This window comes from Gymnodraco acuticeps, unplaced genomic scaffold, assembly GCF_902827175.1.
Source record: "Gymnodraco acuticeps unplaced genomic scaffold, fGymAcu1.1, whole genome shotgun sequence".
In the NCBI taxonomy this organism is placed as follows: domain Eukaryota; kingdom Metazoa; phylum Chordata; class Actinopteri; order Perciformes; family Bathydraconidae; genus Gymnodraco; species Gymnodraco acuticeps.
The window spans coordinates 4,006,481-4,025,860 of record NW_022990947.1 but is presented as its reverse complement, the minus strand read 5'-3'; the positions used below and the strand labels follow the sequence as shown (position 1 = coordinate 4,025,860).

Here is a 19,380-nt window from a genome sequence, read left to right as displayed (position 1 = left end):
TGTCAAATAAACAAGATACCTGTGTATTCTAGTTAATAAAATTCAGTATTTAACTTGACATTTAAATATTACACAGATTCTTTATTGTATGTTATTTTATGTAAATGTAATCCTCTTTAATAAGTTAATACTGGTTTCAAAACAGTCCTATAAAAGGAACTAAGGGCCACTTTCAGGTTGAAGGAAAGTGGCCCTTAATCTGTTGTTGACTCTGTCATGTGTTTTTGTTTGGAGAGTTTGCATTTGTTTCAAAACAGGACTGGCTCAATCACTGAGGCCTCTTCAAAGAACACTGGAATCTGTCAGCCCATAAATTACAGGGCAGCTGTGCGGCGTGATTGAAAGGGTTGAAGTAGGAATTACAGCACAATCGTTTATTTTCCCATGTTTTTCAGTGGGATAGGTAAAGGTAAAGCTTGTGTGCGAAAGGAACTATTTGACACAAGGTAACAGTTAAAGAAAAATGATCTATTTATTGTGCAATGAAGCAGTAACCCAGGGCAGAGGTCTTCACACGTTCCAGGATAATCCACTGTGACGTTGGGACTTGCCTTTATGGCCCAGCCAACGTTTACAGGACAAGCTGCTGTAGGTGGAAAAACAGCCCTCACATTGTTTGTACAGGACCAAGCACAGCTGTTTATCTTCACATCTCTGATCCTTTTTGTTTTGTTGTGTGTTGCAGAGAAGAGCGGAAAAGAGGTGATGTCCAAAGGCTCCAGTGGCATGGAGGTCATCCTGGCTTCGCTGGAGGTAAGCTCACTCATCAACACAGCAGGAGATTGCTGCTCAGAATATGACAACACTAAGTTTACTCAGTTGTTTTTGTTTCTGTTTGCACAGATTGATAGATTGATCAATTGACTAAACTAAATTAGCTTGATATTTAATGTACAGTAAGATAACACGAGAATTATATCAATCTTATCATACAACTCTTGTGAGAAAACAAATCAGCAATAGGAAGATGTCTTTCCCCTCCCTTTTAGGAATCCTTCTTAAACCTATTAGACATCTCCAATATGAGATTGGCCAGAATTAGCTCAGTGTTTTCAGGCAGACATAAGAAGCATCCCTGGTTTTGTATAAACAGCTCTAGGAAACTACACTACAGATGACACATCAAAGGCCCACAGTAATATTCACTATGTATAGATCTGAATGTTTTTTTAACGTGTGTAATGTATGTGGCTCTGGCAGAACACCAGGGACGTCCCAACCACTCTGAACATCTTGTACATACTCAGTGAGCTGCTGACTGTGGGTACGTAGAGCTTTCCCTTTTTTTCCAAACCCAAAATTGATGAGCAGTTCATGCCCTGATTTTTAGAGCTAATAACAACATTAACTTCCTTGCTGGATAATAAGTTAGCGGGCAATTTAACTGTCCTTTCCAATATTCTTTTATGACTCTGACTAGTAGTACATCTGTTCTAAAAAGCATAAACAACTCAGTTTAACACTCTTATAAATGGTGATAGTGACTTCAGCTGGGATGCATAATGTTTTAAGGTTTGTGCTTACCAGGATTTCCACTGCATATTTCCATGATGAATTATGTTTTATCACATCTAATGCTGTCTGTTTTCTGTCTATAGGCAGAGGTCGCAGGGTAGGAGTATTTGTGTCTAAAGGAGGAACAGGAATATTATTCCAGATTCTGATCGGTGCCAGTAAAGAGTTGCCTCCCAGTGAAGAACTCATGCTACAGCTTCACTCACTGCTTGCCAAGGTTGGACCAAAAGGTAGGATCAATGTCACAGTTTCAAACACATCAACGTTTGCTTTTGTCTCTGTTCTCACCATTTAACTGTGTTATATGTCCAAAATGTCCCTTATGTCAGTCTGGTCTGTGCTATTAAAGGTGCCCTGTTAACATTCCTTTAAACAAATGAAAGCAATGTTTACGCTGTTCCTGCTAAAGGAAACACATTGTGTATTAAGGAGACTTTACTTCCTCATAAAATATTTGAGATGCATTGCTTACTGAACCGGCAGTGTTCTTCTTTGCAGGAACATTGATACTTTTCTTGCACGTAACTGCCACCTGTAGATCAGAGTTCCCGTTAGAATATTTTTTCGCCGGTCAACATGTCCGTTAAAGTTTAAATCTTCCGGACAAAATGAGAAAAGTGCCGGTCAAAAGTCTTCTTTGTTATGTATTGTGCTTTAAAACAAATTGATATTATTCGATATTAGACAAACTAATTATAGTAGATTAACTATTCAAAAGTGTACAGTAATTATAATAACACGGGAATAATAAACGGAGCGCTCTCTCCTTCTCCTGACAGCCCGTCAGTATCATGCAGCTCGCGGATCAGTAATGAGTGACCCGACAGTAAAACTAAACTTATCTATAACTAGTTTAGGTAGTTTGAGAGGTCATTAAAATAGCTATGTGTGATATTCTAAACTGAAGTGTGTGTTTTGTTCCGCTCACCGCTGCAGGTGATCATGCAGAGCTGCGTGTCGACTCGTCAGCAGCAGCTGATCTCTCTCTCCCGCCAGATTAGACTTTACTCGCGTTTATGTCCATATCGATCAGATATAGCTAGTTCTAGCTAATGATATGACTACCTGCTTATTAAAAGACACCTAAACAATAAGTGTCGCTATGCAACCGGGTGAGGCCACAAAGTATAGCGCCGCATTATGAATTTGTTTACATGCCCACCGGAACCCCGAGGCATTACCAACAGATCAACGCACAATCAACCCATACAGGACATCTCTTTCTCCACATTAAGTGTTAGACATTAGAATGGACTATTCTTCTCTGTCACATAGCCTACTCTTTTGTCTGTCACATACGTGGCGCAAATTGCGCAACTGATGCGGTATTGCGCTAAACGTAAATTATTTTGAACGGACACTTTGACCGGAGAGATTTAGATTTGCCGGTCCTCAGCATATTTTACCGGTCGTAGTCCGGTAATTACCGGCTAACGGGAACTCTGCTGTAGATCAATAAAATAGTGGTTGAACCATCCAACAACATTGAAAATGACTGATGTATTCTCTGCATGAACATGTCTTCAGACAGAAAATTCGGAGTAAAGGCGCGTCTGAGCGGCGCGCTGAACGTCACGGTCAACTTAACGAAACAGAACCTACAGAATACTAAACTGCTTCTGCCCTGCCTGCAGGTTCTCAGGGTTTACTCCACCAACTGTAAGTACTTTTAAACTCGACAGTTGTAGATTTTCCCTGCGTCCTCCCTCTCAATTTCTAATTTTGTCTGATATTTATTAATGTATTGTTCTTTTAAAGCGGTGAATGCTATTTCTTTGGGCAAGAATGGAGTGGTGGAAATCATGTTCAAAATTGTGTCGCCATACAGCAAGAAGAACACCAGCCTGCTTAAGTAAGCAATTGATTGCTTTAATGAGCCATCATGAATGCTGTGTGTAAAACAAACCATCACAACCACTGCCTCCACTTTTCTTCCTTCAATGAGCTTTTAAGCATACCATGTAACACATTTGTCTTGTTTCTAAACCAACAGGGTAGCTCTGGATGCACTGGGAGCGCTGCTCAAATCCAGTGAGTAATTTGCTTTGTAACATTGTCTTTTGACTCTACAGTAGTTTAGTGAGCTTTCTTCTTCTGACACTCACACACAATTTGCACGAATGCTTTGCCTGTCCTTGACTGATATTCTGTTTCTCACTGACGCAAACGCACTTTGTGATCATCCAATATGGATTTTAAGTAACCAAAAAAACAAAACGTTTTACACCTCCCATGCTTCTCTTCATCCCATTCCACAGTCGTAAAGTAAAAATCCTCACTGCTTTCTCATGTCCCTCTTCCATGTTTCCTTGCAGAAACGAATGCTCGCCGTGCAGTGGATGGCGGACATGTGCATATCTTGCTCGCTCTCTACCAGGATTGGCATCGCAATGACACACGCCATCGCCACATGCTGATTCGCAAAGGGCTGCTGGTCTGCCTCAGGAACATTACCAACATCAAGCTCGGCAGGAAATCATTCATAGACGCTGATGGCATGCGGATCCTCTACAATTCCTCCACTGTGAGTGAGAAGGGCGTAATACGCATGGCAAACAATAACAGCATTCAGCACACACTTACACTGCTCTACTTTCTGTGTGGTTGTATTTTAAAGGAGTGTCTCCCGGTGCGGACTCTGGATCCACTCGTCAACACTTCAAGTCTCATCATGAGGAAGTGTTTTCCTAAGAACCGTCTGCCTCTGCCTACCATCAAATCGGCCTTCCACTACCAGCTGCCACATATACCTGCTGCAGGTCCTGTGGCGCAGCTCTACAGCCAGCCACCTGGGGGTGAGAATCTCTCTCACACACACACACACACACACACACGCACACACACACACACACACACACACACACACACACACACACACACACACACACACACACACACACACACACACAGTTCACTAGAGAGCGCCCCAGCATAGTGTTTGCGCACAACTTTCATTGTTTTTTTATGCCAAACAGACAGACACATAAACTTATTTAGCGCGGTTAGCTCTCCTAGATTCAGTTCTACATAAGAAAATAAACACATACACACACACAAATAATGATTACATCCCTCGACCGCATGATTGGTTAATGAGAAATACTGCTGCACACAATATGCCTTACAGGAAGAAAGATTCTTCAGCTCTGCAACAGGCCCTTAAAGAAGGGTAAGACGTGCGTAAGAAACATCTCCATCCTCAGAAAACATAGACTCACTCACTGCTGCTTACTCATTTACTTCCCTCATAACTTCATTAAACTAACACATGACATGTGTTAGTAATAAACATGCAATAAAGATGCCTAGTGCACATTGCTTTTTTGCTTGCTTGCTTACTTGTATTGTCCTCAACTAATACGCTTCCTTGTTGCGTCCACAGGTTGTCTGATGAAAAACTTTAGCCTATTGTCTCTTCCCGTTAATGTATTCTTAAAACATGTTCAATCGAAATATAACTTTTCATGTAGCGCTATACTTAGGTGAATCTCCTTGATGATGTCCACAAATGTCAGTAAAAATCTAACAGGAACATATACCACATAGTTGTGTTAACTCCTATTGTCAAAAACATGTCTATGATGTCAGTTGTCCAACTATGGAGAACAGTGTCACAGAACAAGCTACTTGCCTTTCATGTTATCAAAATTCCTCTGTCTTTTAAATCTCTCACCCATCTCTGAATCATGGCTGCTCACATTTTGTAGTTCACATTTTCTCTGTTCTAGTAATTCAACTCGGTGCCCAAAATCCGTTTAGTTTCCTGTCTGTAAAATAATGAACTCCTGACTTTGGCAAATAAATGTAAACCTTAGTTTTAGGGAAAGTCACCTCATACTGTGTGTGTGTGTGTGTGTGTGTGTGTGTGGTGTGTGTGTGTGTGTGTGTGTGTGTGTGTGTGTGTGTGTGTGTGTGTGGTGTGTGTGTGTGTGTGTGTGTGTTGGTGTGTGTGTGTGGTGTGTGTGTGTGTGTGTGTGTGTGTGTGTGTGTGTGTGTGTGTGTGTGTGTGTGTTGTGTGTGTGTGTGTGTGTGTGTGTGTGTGTGTGTGTGTGGTGTGTGTGTGTGTGTGTGTGTTTGGTGTTTTGTGTGTGTGTGTGTGATGTGTGTAGTGTGTGTGTGTGTGTGTGTGTGTGTGTGGGTGTGTGTGTGTGGTGTGTGTGTGTGTGTGTGTGTGTGTGTGTGTGTGTGTGTGTGTGTGTGTGTGTGTGTGTGTGTCAGTGGATGATGTGGTAGATGAAAGTGATAACGAGGAGACAGACGCAGACACAGAGAACGATACTGAGAATGAAGAAGACGAGAAGGATCAAAACACTGCGGTAATATTCAGCACTCGCATGCACACACAATATTTCACATACCTACATTATGTGTAGCACTTAGAGTTCAAATTGTTAAATGAATGTTCTCTGTATGCAAGGAGTGTTAAAGAGACACTGCAGAGATGAGGCCTAAGTCAAATACATCATTAACGTTTTAGCCTTAACATTTTTGCATCATGATTGAACTTTAGTAAGAATTATTGTTTTAAAAAAAATTATTATTAGCCCTCATTGGCTAAACAATGGGAATCTATAAGTGTATCGGGGGAGTTTGTATCAATGATAAAATACTTAACTTCAACAGATTGTCAGTTTTTTCTGACACACCTCCAGCAGGGGGCAGTCATAAGCCAGACAGTGCCTAACACTCTCATATCACATGCCTCCCATATCTGATATGTGGTATTTACAACTATGGATGAAATGAAAACATTGTTCAGGTCTTTTTATGAGTGAGTTGGCATTCCAGCGAGGCACTGAACATTTCAGAGCACTATAACATCCCCCTAAAATTAAACATAGGTGTCAAGGTTCTGTGTTCTCTGATCCTTCTCATTACATTACATTGCATTTAGCTGACACTTTTATCCAAAGAGACTTACAATAAGTACATTCGACCAGGAAGACACAACCTTGAAGAAAACAGAATCATATAAGTACATCAGGTTTCATAGAGCCAAACATTTCAAGTGCTACTCAACTGGCTATAGATAAGCCAGTACTTTATTAGTATATAAGTGCTCTGTTAGCAGTTATTTGTTAGTAATTCTATCGCTCGAGGTAGAGTCGAAAGAGATGAGTTTTCAGTCTGCGCCGGAAGATGTGCAGGCTTTCTGCTGTCCTGATGTCAATGGGGAGCTCATTCCACCATTTTGGAGCCAGGATAGCAAACCCACGTGTTTTTGCTGATGGGAACATGCGTCCCCCTCGCAGCGAGGGTGCAGCGAGTCGTTTGGCTAATGCAGAGCGTAGTGCACGCGCTGGGGTATACAGTTTAACCATGTCCTGGATGTAGGAAGGGCCAGATCCATTCGCAGCATGGTATGCAAGTACCAGTGTCTTGAAGTGGATTCTAGCAGTTACCGGAAGCCAGTGAAGGGAGCGGAGGAGCGGAGTGGTGTGGGAAACTTTAGGAAGGTTAAAGACCAGACGAGCCGCTGCATTCTGGATGAGCTGCAGAGGTCGGATGGCACATGCAGGTAGACCAGCCAGGAGGGAGTTGCAGTAGTCTAGGCGTGAGATGACGAGAGCCTGGACCAGAACCTGCGTCGCTTTCTGGGTCAGCTGGGGACGTATCTTCCTGATGTTGTAAAGCGTGTATCTGCAGCAACGGGTTGTAGCAGCGATGTTTGCAGTGAAGGACAGGTTGTTATCTAGGATCACTCCCAGATTCCTTGCAGTCTGAGTCGGGGAAACAACAGAGGTGCCGATGTTGATTGTCAGGTCAAGAGTGGGACAATCTTTTCCCGGAAGAAAAAGCAGTTCAGTCTTGTCAAGGTTGAGCTTGAGGTGATGAGCAGACATCCACTGAGAGATGTCAGCTAGACAAGCAGAGATGCATGCGACGACCTGGGTCTCTGAGCGGGGAAAGGACAAAATTAATTGGGTGTCAGTGGTATGAAAAACCATGCGGCTAATAACTGATCCGAGCGAGTTTGTGTACAGGGAGAAGAGGAGGGGACCAAGAACAGAGCCCTGAGGGACCCCTGTAGTTAATTGACACGAGTCGGACTCGGACCCTCTCCAAGTTACCCTGTAGGTACGGTCTTTGAGGTATGAGGTAAGGAGGGAAAGTGCAGAGCCTGAAACTCCAAGTTCTTGGAGAGTGCGAAGGAGGATCTGATGAATCACCGTGTCGAATGCAGCAGACAGGTCCAACAGGATGATGACAGAGGAGAGGGAGGCTGCTTTGGCAGTGTGCAGTTCCTCAGTGACAGCAATGAGAGCAGTTTCTGTGGAGTGACCTGCCTTGAAACCAGACTGGTGCGGATCCAGAAGGTTGTTCTGATGGAGATAACAGGAGAGTTGTTTAAAGACAGCGCGTTCAAGTGTTTTAGACAGGAACGGGAGTAGAGAGACAGGCCTGTAGTTTATAACATCAGACGGGTTGAGAGTGGGTTTCTTTAGGAGAGGGTTTACTCTTGCCTCCTTCAGACTGTTTGGAAAGTGACCATAAGTTAGAGAAGTGTTGATGAAATGGGTGAGAAACGGTAGAATATCAGGAGCGATAGTCTGAAGGAGGTTTGAAGGGATAGGGTCCAGAGGACAGGTGGTAGGGCGGGCAGAGGTAATGAGGGTAAGAACCTCACTTGGAGAGAGAGGGGAAAAGGAGGTTAGTGTGTGGGTGGAGTGTGGGTGGAGTCATATTCATAAGATAACAACAGACTTGGGCATTAGCCCAAATACAGAATAAAACTCAATTTATCCCCCATCTGTCATCCAGACAACACACATTAAAAAGTATAACATTGATGTGTGTGTTTTCTCCCTTTGTGTCTTGTCATCAGAATGATGACATAGAGACGGACCTCAACAAGCTGCATCCCAAAAAGAACCCTGGCCGTCCGTTCGAGGAGTTGAGGGTCTATGAGAGGTTCTTCTTGGAGCTTTCTGAAGACTTCCAGGTCAGTCCTTTGTGACTATGTTGACAAAGGTTTTTAGTATGAAAATATGACCAAAACATCCAGTTATACCACATGAATTATTGGTGTATTGATATGCAAGTATTTGACAACATTCAACAATGTGTTTCACAATACTCTCGGTTGTGTCTGTATATTTTTAACACATACTTGTTCTTAAGTTTGATCTTATTTGCTCATACTATTGTGCGTCAGAATGAATTATTATGAAACATACATTAAGTTTACATAGAAATATATGTTCACGAGATCAATTTATGACCTTATTTAGTTTTTATTTTCCTTTTTTTAATCATATGATTGTTAGCTTGAGAAATTGTTTTATTTTCATGTTTTATTTGTCCTTTATGTTACTATGATTGATGTTATTACAATGAGATGAATCCATTTTACCCTTACGCTAAGTATTGCTCATTGTTTGTATTGTTATTGGTAGATCTTCAATTTTACGGGTTGAGTGTGAGGTCTCTACCACATTTTATTACTCATCGCCACATCTTATTCCTGCAGGGTTATAACTTTGAATCCTCAAAGAGTGCCTCTACCACATCATCTTTCTCCTCATCGTCAGCCTCGAATCGATCCTCTCGGCCAATCATAGTGCCCACAGCTCAAGCCCTGTCCCCAAAGCACGCCCACACATTGAGCTCTCAGGAGGATTGCAACCCAACAAAAGGACAGCCCCCCCTGCCGGCTCCATCAGCTCCCACTCCTGCTCCCCCTCTCACACCTCTAGAACTGGACACCATCCACCTCACCAAGGACCAAGAGGCCCACATTCCTTCCCCCGACACACGTACAACATTGCCCTCCCTCGCCAGGCCTCCATCTCAAGGGCAGATGATGGAACAAGACCTAGCACATGTGTTTGAGTGTGTCTCTCTAGAACAGGAGGGGGCCCTGAACTCAGGAGAAGGAGGAAGGGGACTCAAACAAGATGGATCCCCAGTCAATGCCACGAGACACATTCAGTCTCCTCTGCTTTTGGGAGGTATTGCTACCCGTCGTGTGGGAGGAGGCAGCGGCAGTAACCTGGGTTCAGAGTGTGGCTCAGAGGGTGCCGAGGATGAGGGGGGGGAAGGAGCCGTTTTGGAGGTGCCAGACACTGCGCTGCTGCTCCCGCTGCACGACCCCGACCTCTATGTGGAGATGGTGAAGGGAACACACTCTGTACCCCAGTACGCAGAAGTGGCTTACCCAGACTACTTCGGACATGTACCCCCAACATTTAGGGAACCCCTTCAGGAGAGAGTTTATGGTGTTCAGAGGTGAGGCCCTATTCTAAAAAATTTGATATGCAGAAATGATTTAGCAAATAAACTAAAAAGGGGATACAGGTAATACAAAACTTGAGTGTTAAATTAGAAACCATGCAATCAGTAGAAAACTGAAACTACAGTGTACTATTGTGTTTTCCGTGCCACACAGATTAATAAGAAAAAACAAATATTTTCTCTTTATAATATTTACTGTATTAGACACTGAATGTGAGCTACAGTTTACACTTCTAGCTTTGCTTTGTCTTTAAGGCCTTGGTTGTGGGTAAAGGCATTTTTGTACAGCTTATTGCATTCATCCTTATTAATAAACAGTATTTTGTTATGAATAACCTATGTGTGGTTCCATTGTATCAACCGTGAATCTGTTTTTTGGGTGTAATCCTGCAGGTCTAAAATATTCCAGGACATCGAGAGGTTAATCCATCCTAATGATATTGTGGATAAAGTAGTTTATGACCTAGACATTCCCAGGTGAGTCCCTCTTACAGAGCCCGATAACGTAAAGTATTGCATGCTTTGCAGTCTAAACGGACCAAGACATATTTCTAAGCTACCCTTTTGTCATTTGTCTGATTCTGTTGAATACTGTGACATTTTCAAAGGAGATTACCTCAATCTATAACCCACATTTTGTTGTGTTCAGTTGTCCTGTGGTTGAAGATGATGGTGAATCACTGAAGTTCAACTCTCAGTTTGAGTCTGGCAACCTCAGGAAGGCAGTTCAAGTTAGGAAGTAAGTATTTATTTATTTATTGAATCAGTTAAATAGGAAGTAGTAGAAGTCCACAATGCAGTTTTAATTAAGTCACCTTTCAATATCATCAAGCTTTGGACAACCAACGTTGACTATATTTTACTGTGTGTTTTTCCAGATATGAGTATGACCTTGTGCTGAATTCAGACATCAACAGTAATCACTACCACCAGTGGTTCTACTTTGAGGTGAGTGGCATGCGTGTCGGAGCCACCTACCGCTTCAACATTATCAACTCTGAGAAGTCCAACAGCCAGTTCAACTATGGTGAGATACACAACAACATGTAAAACATTGTTTTAGTATGTTATCCTCCATTTGACTGGCAGAATATTTTCTTTTCTGAATATTAGATTAAATGAGACTGTATTGAATTGACCTAGCACCCATATCATTGCTTAAAAAGGTATAACTAAAAGTTGTGTGTCTGATTGACTGTGTGTGTGTGTGTGTCTGTTTGACTGTGTGTGTGTGCAGGCATGCAGGTGCTAATGTACTCTGTGCAGGAGGCGATCAGCGGCAAGCCTCGCTGGGTCAGAACAGGAACAGACATCTGTTACTACAAGTAGGTGCACTCTATGGGGAGAGTGGAAAGGCAGAAACCACTTTTTTAATAAGAGTAGTTTAATACAACTTACCAATTTTCCAAAATGCGGCCGCTGTGCTGCAGTATAGAAGTACCTTGTATATTTATATGTTTTATAAACAGCAGCTATAAAGCACTCTCGACTAGTTTATTGCACTGACACCATTATTATGAGTTATTAGTGTACTAAGTACTGCAACATCTTTGAAAAGAATCCTTTAGGTAGAAAAATAAATTGTGATGGACGCTTTACACCCTTTTTTCACAAATTGCGCCGCATATTTAGAAAGTACTGCATGTATAATTCTACATGCACTTAGAAGCCATTTTATGAGATACACTTGTACTATGCAAGTCATTACAATTTACTGCTATACATTAACATTCTCTAAATGATGGCTATAATGTTCAGTTTTAGGGCTTTTGGGGTTTAGTTTTGAGACACTATCATAGATGCGTTTGTCCTCTTTATAACGATGCAACAATAAACATAGAATATAAAGAATACAGTATAAAGAATGTATGCAATGTACAGAGATAAAACTCCAACATTTTTTAAACTGAGCAGAAGTTTGAGTGTGATATTATGCAACCTTTACTCATAAAATGTTCTTTCTTCTGCAGGAATCACTTTGCCAGGAGTTCCATTGCAGCTGGTGGTCAGAAAGGAAAGTCTTATTATACGATGACCTTCAGCACAAGCTTCAGCCATAAGGATGACGTCTGCTACTTCGCCTACCATTACCCTTATACATACTCCACTCTTAAGGTAGTTCTATAATAACACTGTTTGTAAACTAGAGAGCATTATTATTTATACAAATCCAAGACCATTTACAACTGTACTTCCCCTCCTAAGCACATAGTTAGTTAGTTTTGCCCCTACAAAAAAGTCAAATGTAATCAATCACTTCATAAACCACAGTATGACCACAGATGCTCTCGCCTCTTAAAGGAGTCCTCTGTTGTGTTTCCCTTGCTGTATCACTTATAATTTATTAAAATCTCAGCTCAAATAACTACTGTGCTCTCAAACTAGTACAAAAAACTCATTATTTGAATAGTGTTGTTTTGATTATTGCATTTCCCTGCCTTTTTATACAGAGTGATTTATAATACAAAACACAATAGTAAAGCTCAATCTGAATCACTTAATCAAACAGCCAGTGCAACAACAATAATACACTAACTTGTTAAGAACCCACGAGGGATGGGGGCTCAAATGAAAGTTGTACATAATGTTAGTGTGCAAAATATAACTTGTCCTTGTGTCCTCAGATGCACCTGTCCAAACTGGAGGCTTATAGAACCCCTCATATCTACCTGAGACAGGACGTCCTGTGTGAAACTTTGGGAGGAAACAGCTGCCCCCTTCTCACCATCACTGCCATGCCAGAGTCCAACTCCAATGATCACATCTGTCAATTCAGTAAGTTAATCACTGAATGTGTCGTTTTTATTTGCTCACCATCACCTCCATACCCGAGCAGGAGATTTGCAGCTTCAGGATTTTTAATAAATCGGTAAACTTGATCAGCAGACTGTGCAGGCTATGACTACTGTATGATATATTTAAACTGTTTGTGCTAGGACTTCCATTCTCAGTATTAATACTGAATGGATTATCCTGGTGAAAAAAACCTTCAAAATCATTGAGTTATCATGGGAAATGTTTTATATACAGCATATTTTTGATCACATCAGTATGGAAACTGATATAGGTGTTTAAAATGTATTTTTGTCAGATGTCCTGGTAACAGCTGGCAGCTTGAAACCTTTTGTAATACGCCATAGTATCTTAACATTAAATGGCTGTTGTATTGCCAGCCTGACAAATATAATCTGGTCATTTTGGTGATGCATAATGCCTGGCTCATAGATAGTTTTGCCAAGATTTCCTCTAAAATATTCTCTAATTTACACACATTTTATTTTCTAATGCTTATTTATTTAAAACAAAGGCTTGTTATTAATACATTAGAAAAGCCCTGGGGTATCAGAGCATGCCAATGCTTACCAAATTGTTTTTTGTCCCCTGTAGTTTACTGATGCTGTTCCTCAGCTGTAAAGACTTTGAATTGAACAATCAGTATATTTTCTCTCATTACTGCACTCTCATTCGTTCTCTATCTTTCCCCTTCTTTCTCCCTTTATCTTGCTCCTCAGGGAATCGTCCGTTGATCTTCCTGTCGGCCAGAGTGCACCCTGGGGAGACCAACGCCAGCTGGGTAATGAAGGGCACACTGGAGTTCCTGATGGGCAGCAGCCCACTAGCAGGCAGTCTGAGAGAGTCATACATCTTTAAAATAGTCCCCATGCTTAACCCTGATGGAGTAGTGAATGGAAAGTGAGTAAAAACAGAAATGCACACACATTAACAGCTTTCAAGTATACACACTGAAGATACGGTGCATGTTGACCACAGCTTTATTTTCATTAACACACACAAAGCCTTGTACTGAAGGATTCTCCAGCTGTGGCTCTGCTCTCCTTCACTCTCTATCCTTCACCTCTTCTGCTGTAGTCATCGTTGTTCTCTGAGTGGAGAGGATTTGAATCGCCAGTGGCAGAATCCCAACCTTGAGCTCCACCCCACCATCTACCACACTAAGAGCCTGCTGCAGTACCTTGCACACATACAAAGAGCACCACTGGTATGACCTCCAATTAACTTGGCTTTCTTCTCTTTGGGGGCATTTGTGCTTTGCTGCATCATCTTTCCTCGGGAATAAAGAACCACTCTTAACGTCTTCCTAAAGCGCGTGCCACTTCTCCTGTTGTAGCTGCACACTCAGTTTTGCTGCATTTCCACTAGGCTACACATGATCAAATCAACACATTCAGGCATTAAAGCATATACCATACACAACAGCCTTCATTGCCCTCTGCACTACACTGTGTGTCAGCAATGTTAGATATATATATATTTTATGAGAGATTTGTTTACTGTACAAAGGGTGATGACTTTATAACACAAAGCAAGGTGAGGTTGCTGTCCTTCCTCTGGAAATAAACCTGAGAAAAAATATATTTTGAGATGTATGAGCAGTAACACTGCAGTACTATTGACATTTACAGCCATTATAACACAATATCACAGTGTATTTAAAGAAGATACAGTGAATTAAATTACGCTATTGTAATTATCTCTAAGGATGTGTATTCAACCCATTATTTGTATAGTTTTATTTGAAACAATACAAATAGAGGAAGAGGAAAGGAAGCCCATTTGGATCACTGCCATATACATCTTGAGCTAATAAGTCCTGTGTGTGTGTGGGGTGTGTGTGTGTGTGTGGGTGTGTTTTTGTGTGTGTGTGGTGTGTGTGTGTGTTGGGTGTGTGTGTGTGTGTGTGTGGTGTGTTGTGTGTGTGTGTGTGTGTGTGGTGTGTGTGTGTGTTGTGTGTGTGTGGTGTGTGTGTGTGTGTGTGGTGTGTGTGTGTGTGTGTGGTGTGTGTGTGGGTGTGTGTGTGTGGTGTGTGTGTGTGTGTGTGTGTGTGGTGTGTGTGTGTGTGTGTGTGTGTGTGTGGTGTGTGTGTGTGGTGTGTGTGGTGTGTGTGTGTGGTGTGTGTGTGTGTGTGTGGTGTGTGTGTGTGTGTGTGTGTGTGTGTGTGTGTGTGTGTGTGTGTGGTGTGTGTGTGTGTGTGTGTACACACAGGTCTATTGCGACTACCACGGCCATTCGAGGAAGAAGAATGTGTTCATGTACGGCTGCAGTGTGAAGGAGACCGTCTGGCAGTCCAATATCAGCGCCACGTCCAGTGACTTACAGGAGGACCTTGGATACAGGGTAAACACACACACACCCCTCCTGTTCAGATTACTGTTCTCACATCACTGAATAATAATGAAATCAAACTCAGCACAAAGAGATAACCTACACTAAGTTTACAGAAAAGAGATGCTGTTGGAGTATTTGATATTTACATCAGCACATGTCAACCACCTTACTGTTAACTTTGCATTGAAAACTTTTTCCCCAATTAGCAAAAGATTGTAGAACCATTTTGAATTCTATCTATTTATTTTGTGTTTCGATGCCAGCTCTTATATGATTTACATGTCCAGATGTGATTTACTTCAGTAGTTCACCTTGAATGTTGCTCTGCAGTGGGGTAGGACTTATTTGTTATTTCCGTTCACCAACTGGGCAGGTAGAGATCAGTTTGTCTTTTTATGCTGGATAGCAAAAAAAAGTTTTTCGCTCAGCATAATGCTAATAGAAATGCCATTTCATTACAGATTTTTCTAGTGGACATGTGGCTTTAGGCTACCGGCCACAGCAAGCGTTTTTGGATAACAGCAGCATAAGCTTTCTTAAGCCACTGCTCTGTACTTAAGCCATTCTTTGCTTAAAAAACCGTTGTGGGTCCCTACAATAAAATGACTTTATCATCTGCCCCTTGATGCTCTTATGCCCACAAACCTCAACAATTTGATGTGTTTTTCAGGCCCTTCCTAAGATCCTGTCCCAGATCGCCCCGGCCTTCAGCATGGGGAGCTGTAGTTTTGTTGTGGAGCGATCCAAAGAGTCAACCGCCCGCGTTGTTGTGTGGAGAGAGATAGGAGTGCAACGCAGCTACACCATGGAGAGCACGCTCTGTGGCTGTGACCAGGGAAAATACAAGGTAAGCTTTTATTTTAAAATACAGAAAGACACTTAAGTAATAAAATGTTTTGCTTCTTTGTACTTCTACTGCACTACAATTCAGAGGTAAATCGTGTACTTTTTCTCCACTTACTTTCTTTAGTTACTTTACAGATTGTTTTTAATTATGTAAAATATAAACAACACTTAAATAAGACTTTAGTTACCCCTGGATTATCATTCACAAACTACCCTGAAGTATACAAAACTAGCAAAAATTAGCTGCACCTTTACTAGCTTTGATAACACTATATTACTAAGTATATTTTGATGACAATACTTTTGTACTTTCACTTGAATAACATTTTGATTGCATGGCTTTTACTTGTAACAGAGTATTACTAGACTCTGGTGCTTCTACGTTTACTTAAGTACTCAATCTTAGTACTTCTTCCACCTCTGCTTAAGTGAGAGGGAGGTGCCTCTGTAAATCTCCAAATGTCCAGCAGGTGGAGCTGCAGTCCTGTTTTCTCAGTTTGTATTGCCTCCTCTGTCTTTTCTCCAGCTTTGCGCTGACCTCTTCACTTCTCTTTCTTCTCTCTCACTGTCTCTTCACCGCAGATGATTTCCTTTTCACTGAATTTGGCCAATGTCAACATCTTTCATATTCAGAGGCAGTATAGGGAAACCATTTTGGCACTGATTAGCCCCCCCCACTTGTGTAGAAGTGTTTGTCCAGATGTGCAGGAACTAATGTCTCCTGAATTGGGGCTGCATATCTCTGTGGCCAGGCCAAGTTTAGATGTCCCTAGCTCCGCTCTGGGGAAATGGAAACATGAACGTTTTGTTGGTTGAGTCGGGGTTAAGCTCTGTATGTGTGTCCCTCAGTGAGTATTCATTTACTTGAATGATTGTACAGCACTGAGAAGACTTTGTTAGGGTTGCAGGTGTGAGTACATAGTCTTTTGAATGTGTGCTTCCTGCAAATGAAATATACTATCATGTTTCAACATGAAAAGTTTGCTCAGCAACTGCTTTCCAGCATTGAGAATTGGGCCGTTTGAAGATGGACAACGGCTCCATCCCCAGGCACCCGAGCAGCTGTAAAAACCCCAGCAGCCATTTAAATTATATTCCTGTTGGACCTTTAAAATATATTTTTTTAGGTCTAAGTTGGAAAAGTTCATGAACTTTGCTTGCAAGTTTGAGGATTGTGGCTTTCTCTGTGCCATAGTTAGACCTGGTGAACATATCAGTATTCACCTAGTCTGTATATTTCTCTGATGTACATGCACTCGTGTTGTGTTCAGGGTCTTCAGATCGGCACCAGGGAGCTGGAGGAGATGGGAGCTCAGTTCTGCGTGGCCCTGCTGAGGCTGAAGAGGCTTACGGGGCTCCGCAATCACCAACACCTGCTGGATTTAGAGAGCGATATCATCGGGCCGCACACTAAAGTGGTCAGGTTAGTAAAGTCACACACACACACACACACACACCATTTAGGAATATAGTCTGTGGTCTAACACTACAGAAATCACAAACCAATGATTTAGTTACTTTTATTGTTTCTCAGCATCCCCAAGATATCTGAGTTGGGAAGTGTCTTCTGTTGCCATAAATTCCACCTGGAAAACAGTAAAGTGGCTACAGACTGTTTTCCTTTTTATCTGCACAAATCCCCCTCCTCACTGCCAGACACATCCCCCCTCTTGGCGCTGATACTCAGCGGTGGGACTGTCACTCCGCTCATCCTCTGAAGCACTACTCAAGAAACACATGAAGGCTCGCATTATGCGCAGTTCCTGTGAGCATCATTGACATTCTATCAATGATCATGTGTGAGGAGTATAATGAAAACTCTGGATTGAGAGGGGAATGGGTATGAATAATTGTCAGCAAAGTCTTTTTTTCTCTAAAAGAGCGTAAAACATCACACTGTCTTTTCAAAACATGAACACCTACACGCTGAGGCTATTCAAGGCCACAGTACCCAGGGTGGTACCATGTGGATTAAATGCACATTCAAACGAGTACACTGCCTTCCTGTATAATTGCTCATTGCTGGAATATATAAGCACAAAGTAGGAAAGCAATATATTACAGTGAACAGTGGCCGAGCAACTCCTCATCACTGTGCCGATGCCTTCAGGGACAGCAGCATTAAAATATGTTTAACTAATAGACAAATGCTAATCAGTCAAATACAATATGTTCTCATTCTTGGTCATCCAGTGGTTCATGAAGAAATCTGTAGTTTTGGGCTCTGAGAACATGCCATTGAAGTTATCCACTACTTTATACATTTCTAAGCTGTACAATTAAGCGATTTATTATATATATTATAACCTAGTATATAGATTATTCCAAGTTAGCTTGCGGCACTTTATCAACTATATGTTTTAGTTTATAACAATTGCAAAAATAGAAAGTATTAAAATCATAATCATCCCCTTAGCCAAACACTGCTCTTGCTAAAATTAGGAAAAGTCATTAAATATTAGGTTGATATACCAAAATTTAGGATGATTTTGGTGCCATCATTAGAGAGAGCCTAAGATGGCCCAGAACATAAGAGAAAGACACATTAGGAACATTATGTTTCTGCTCTTAAATAATGATCAAAATGGGATCACAGACCGTTGTAAGATATTAGTTACAATAAGGTTTCTAGAGTCTTCATCCATAATTTAAGAAATAGCTCAAAACTATGAGCAACATTTCCCTGAAACATCCTCATAAATGACCACAAAGCTTAACTGTTCGTCAACTCTATTACAATTCCCCCTTCAGTAGCATGAGGTCCATACAGATTAAATTGTACTTGAGTTCATCACCACACAGATAAATTATTAAACTCGGCCAAACCCAAGCCGTGACCACCAAGGTTATCTTAATTTATTTTTTATTTTGTAACGTCAGCGTTGTCTCCTCCACAGATTTGTTAAGGCAGTCGGTTTGAAAGAATGGCTTTAAGCTCCAAACCACTTAATGCTCACATCCCTCTGTGTCTACCTCTCTCTCCTGCTAACCTACTCTACTCTAATATTGATAGATTCATTCATCCATCATTCATGTGTCTGATCATTAAGGGACTCCAAAAGTGTGTTTGTGTGTGTTTTTATGAATATCCCTTGGGATTTGTTGCTCTCAACCCAGGTTTATGGTTTTATGCACGGAGCTTGGTATGGTACCACTTAGCATTTAATAGGTCAGCTCAACAATGATATTGTGGCCTTTGGGAGACGTCTGCAAATAAACTGGGTGTCTCGGAGTGAGTAAATAGATGGCTACGGGTTTGGGTGTGTTTTTGTTTGACTTAAAGGAAGGCATTGAGAGACGTCAGTATGTACTGTAAGTGTTTGCTTACAGTACATACGTACGTATCGAAGTTTATCCTCAGGCGAATAAAGGTCATTTCGGTTTTAATGTTTATGATGGATTGTATGTAGAGATGGCTAAAGTTGGTGGTGACAGAACGTGTAACACAAAGCAAGAAGAAATTGGGTTTGGTATTTCTATAATGGCCTGTAATGGTAAACTCACAACTCTCATTATCTGTTTGGACAATATTCTGTCCATCCACATCATTACACACACACTCAAACACACATTTACTGTAGATTTACTGACGCACAGTTTCTCTCTCTGATGCACTCTCACAGCTCAGCTTGGTGGGAGATCATTGTCTGAGCCCCC

The 19,380-nt window shown here is 41.5% G+C and overlaps 1 protein-coding gene across 3 annotated transcripts in view; it reads left to right on the top strand.

Annotated features, from left to right (window-relative positions):
- agtpbp1 (ATP/GTP binding protein 1) overlaps nucleotides 1–19,380 on the top strand; it is a 29,951-nt gene that overhangs the window by 7,437 nt on the left and 3,134 nt on the right. For 2 of the 3 annotated variants that reach the window (XM_034234887.1, XM_034234886.1), the window contains exons 4-26: nucleotides 686–753; nucleotides 1,201–1,264; nucleotides 1,599–1,745; nucleotides 3,043–3,174; nucleotides 3,274–3,367; nucleotides 3,509–3,546; nucleotides 3,831–4,039; nucleotides 4,133–4,310; nucleotides 4,643–4,684; nucleotides 5,734–5,831; nucleotides 8,342–8,458; nucleotides 8,987–9,744; nucleotides 10,144–10,227; nucleotides 10,400–10,489; nucleotides 10,629–10,777; nucleotides 10,988–11,075; nucleotides 11,721–11,865; nucleotides 12,375–12,525; nucleotides 13,263–13,443; nucleotides 13,621–13,750; nucleotides 14,755–14,886; nucleotides 15,548–15,724; nucleotides 16,995–17,146. In XM_034234887.1, the coding sequence (XP_034090778.1) occupies nucleotides 686–753; nucleotides 1,201–1,264; nucleotides 1,599–1,745; nucleotides 3,043–3,174; nucleotides 3,274–3,367; nucleotides 3,509–3,546; nucleotides 3,831–4,039; nucleotides 4,133–4,310; nucleotides 4,643–4,684; nucleotides 5,734–5,831; nucleotides 8,342–8,458; nucleotides 8,987–9,744; nucleotides 10,144–10,227; nucleotides 10,400–10,489; nucleotides 10,629–10,777; nucleotides 10,988–11,075; nucleotides 11,721–11,865; nucleotides 12,375–12,525; nucleotides 13,263–13,443; nucleotides 13,621–13,750; nucleotides 14,755–14,886; nucleotides 15,548–15,724; nucleotides 16,995–17,146 (3,424 nt within the window). The remainder of the gene's footprint in view (nucleotides 1–685; nucleotides 754–1,200; nucleotides 1,265–1,598; nucleotides 1,746–3,042; nucleotides 3,175–3,273; nucleotides 3,368–3,508; nucleotides 3,547–3,830; nucleotides 4,040–4,132; nucleotides 4,311–4,642; nucleotides 4,685–5,733; nucleotides 5,832–8,341; nucleotides 8,459–8,986; nucleotides 9,745–10,143; nucleotides 10,228–10,399; nucleotides 10,490–10,628; nucleotides 10,778–10,987; nucleotides 11,076–11,720; nucleotides 11,866–12,374; nucleotides 12,526–13,262; nucleotides 13,444–13,620; nucleotides 13,751–14,754; nucleotides 14,887–15,547; nucleotides 15,725–16,994; nucleotides 17,147–19,380) is intronic. The other variant, XM_034234888.1, reaches the window with a different exon arrangement.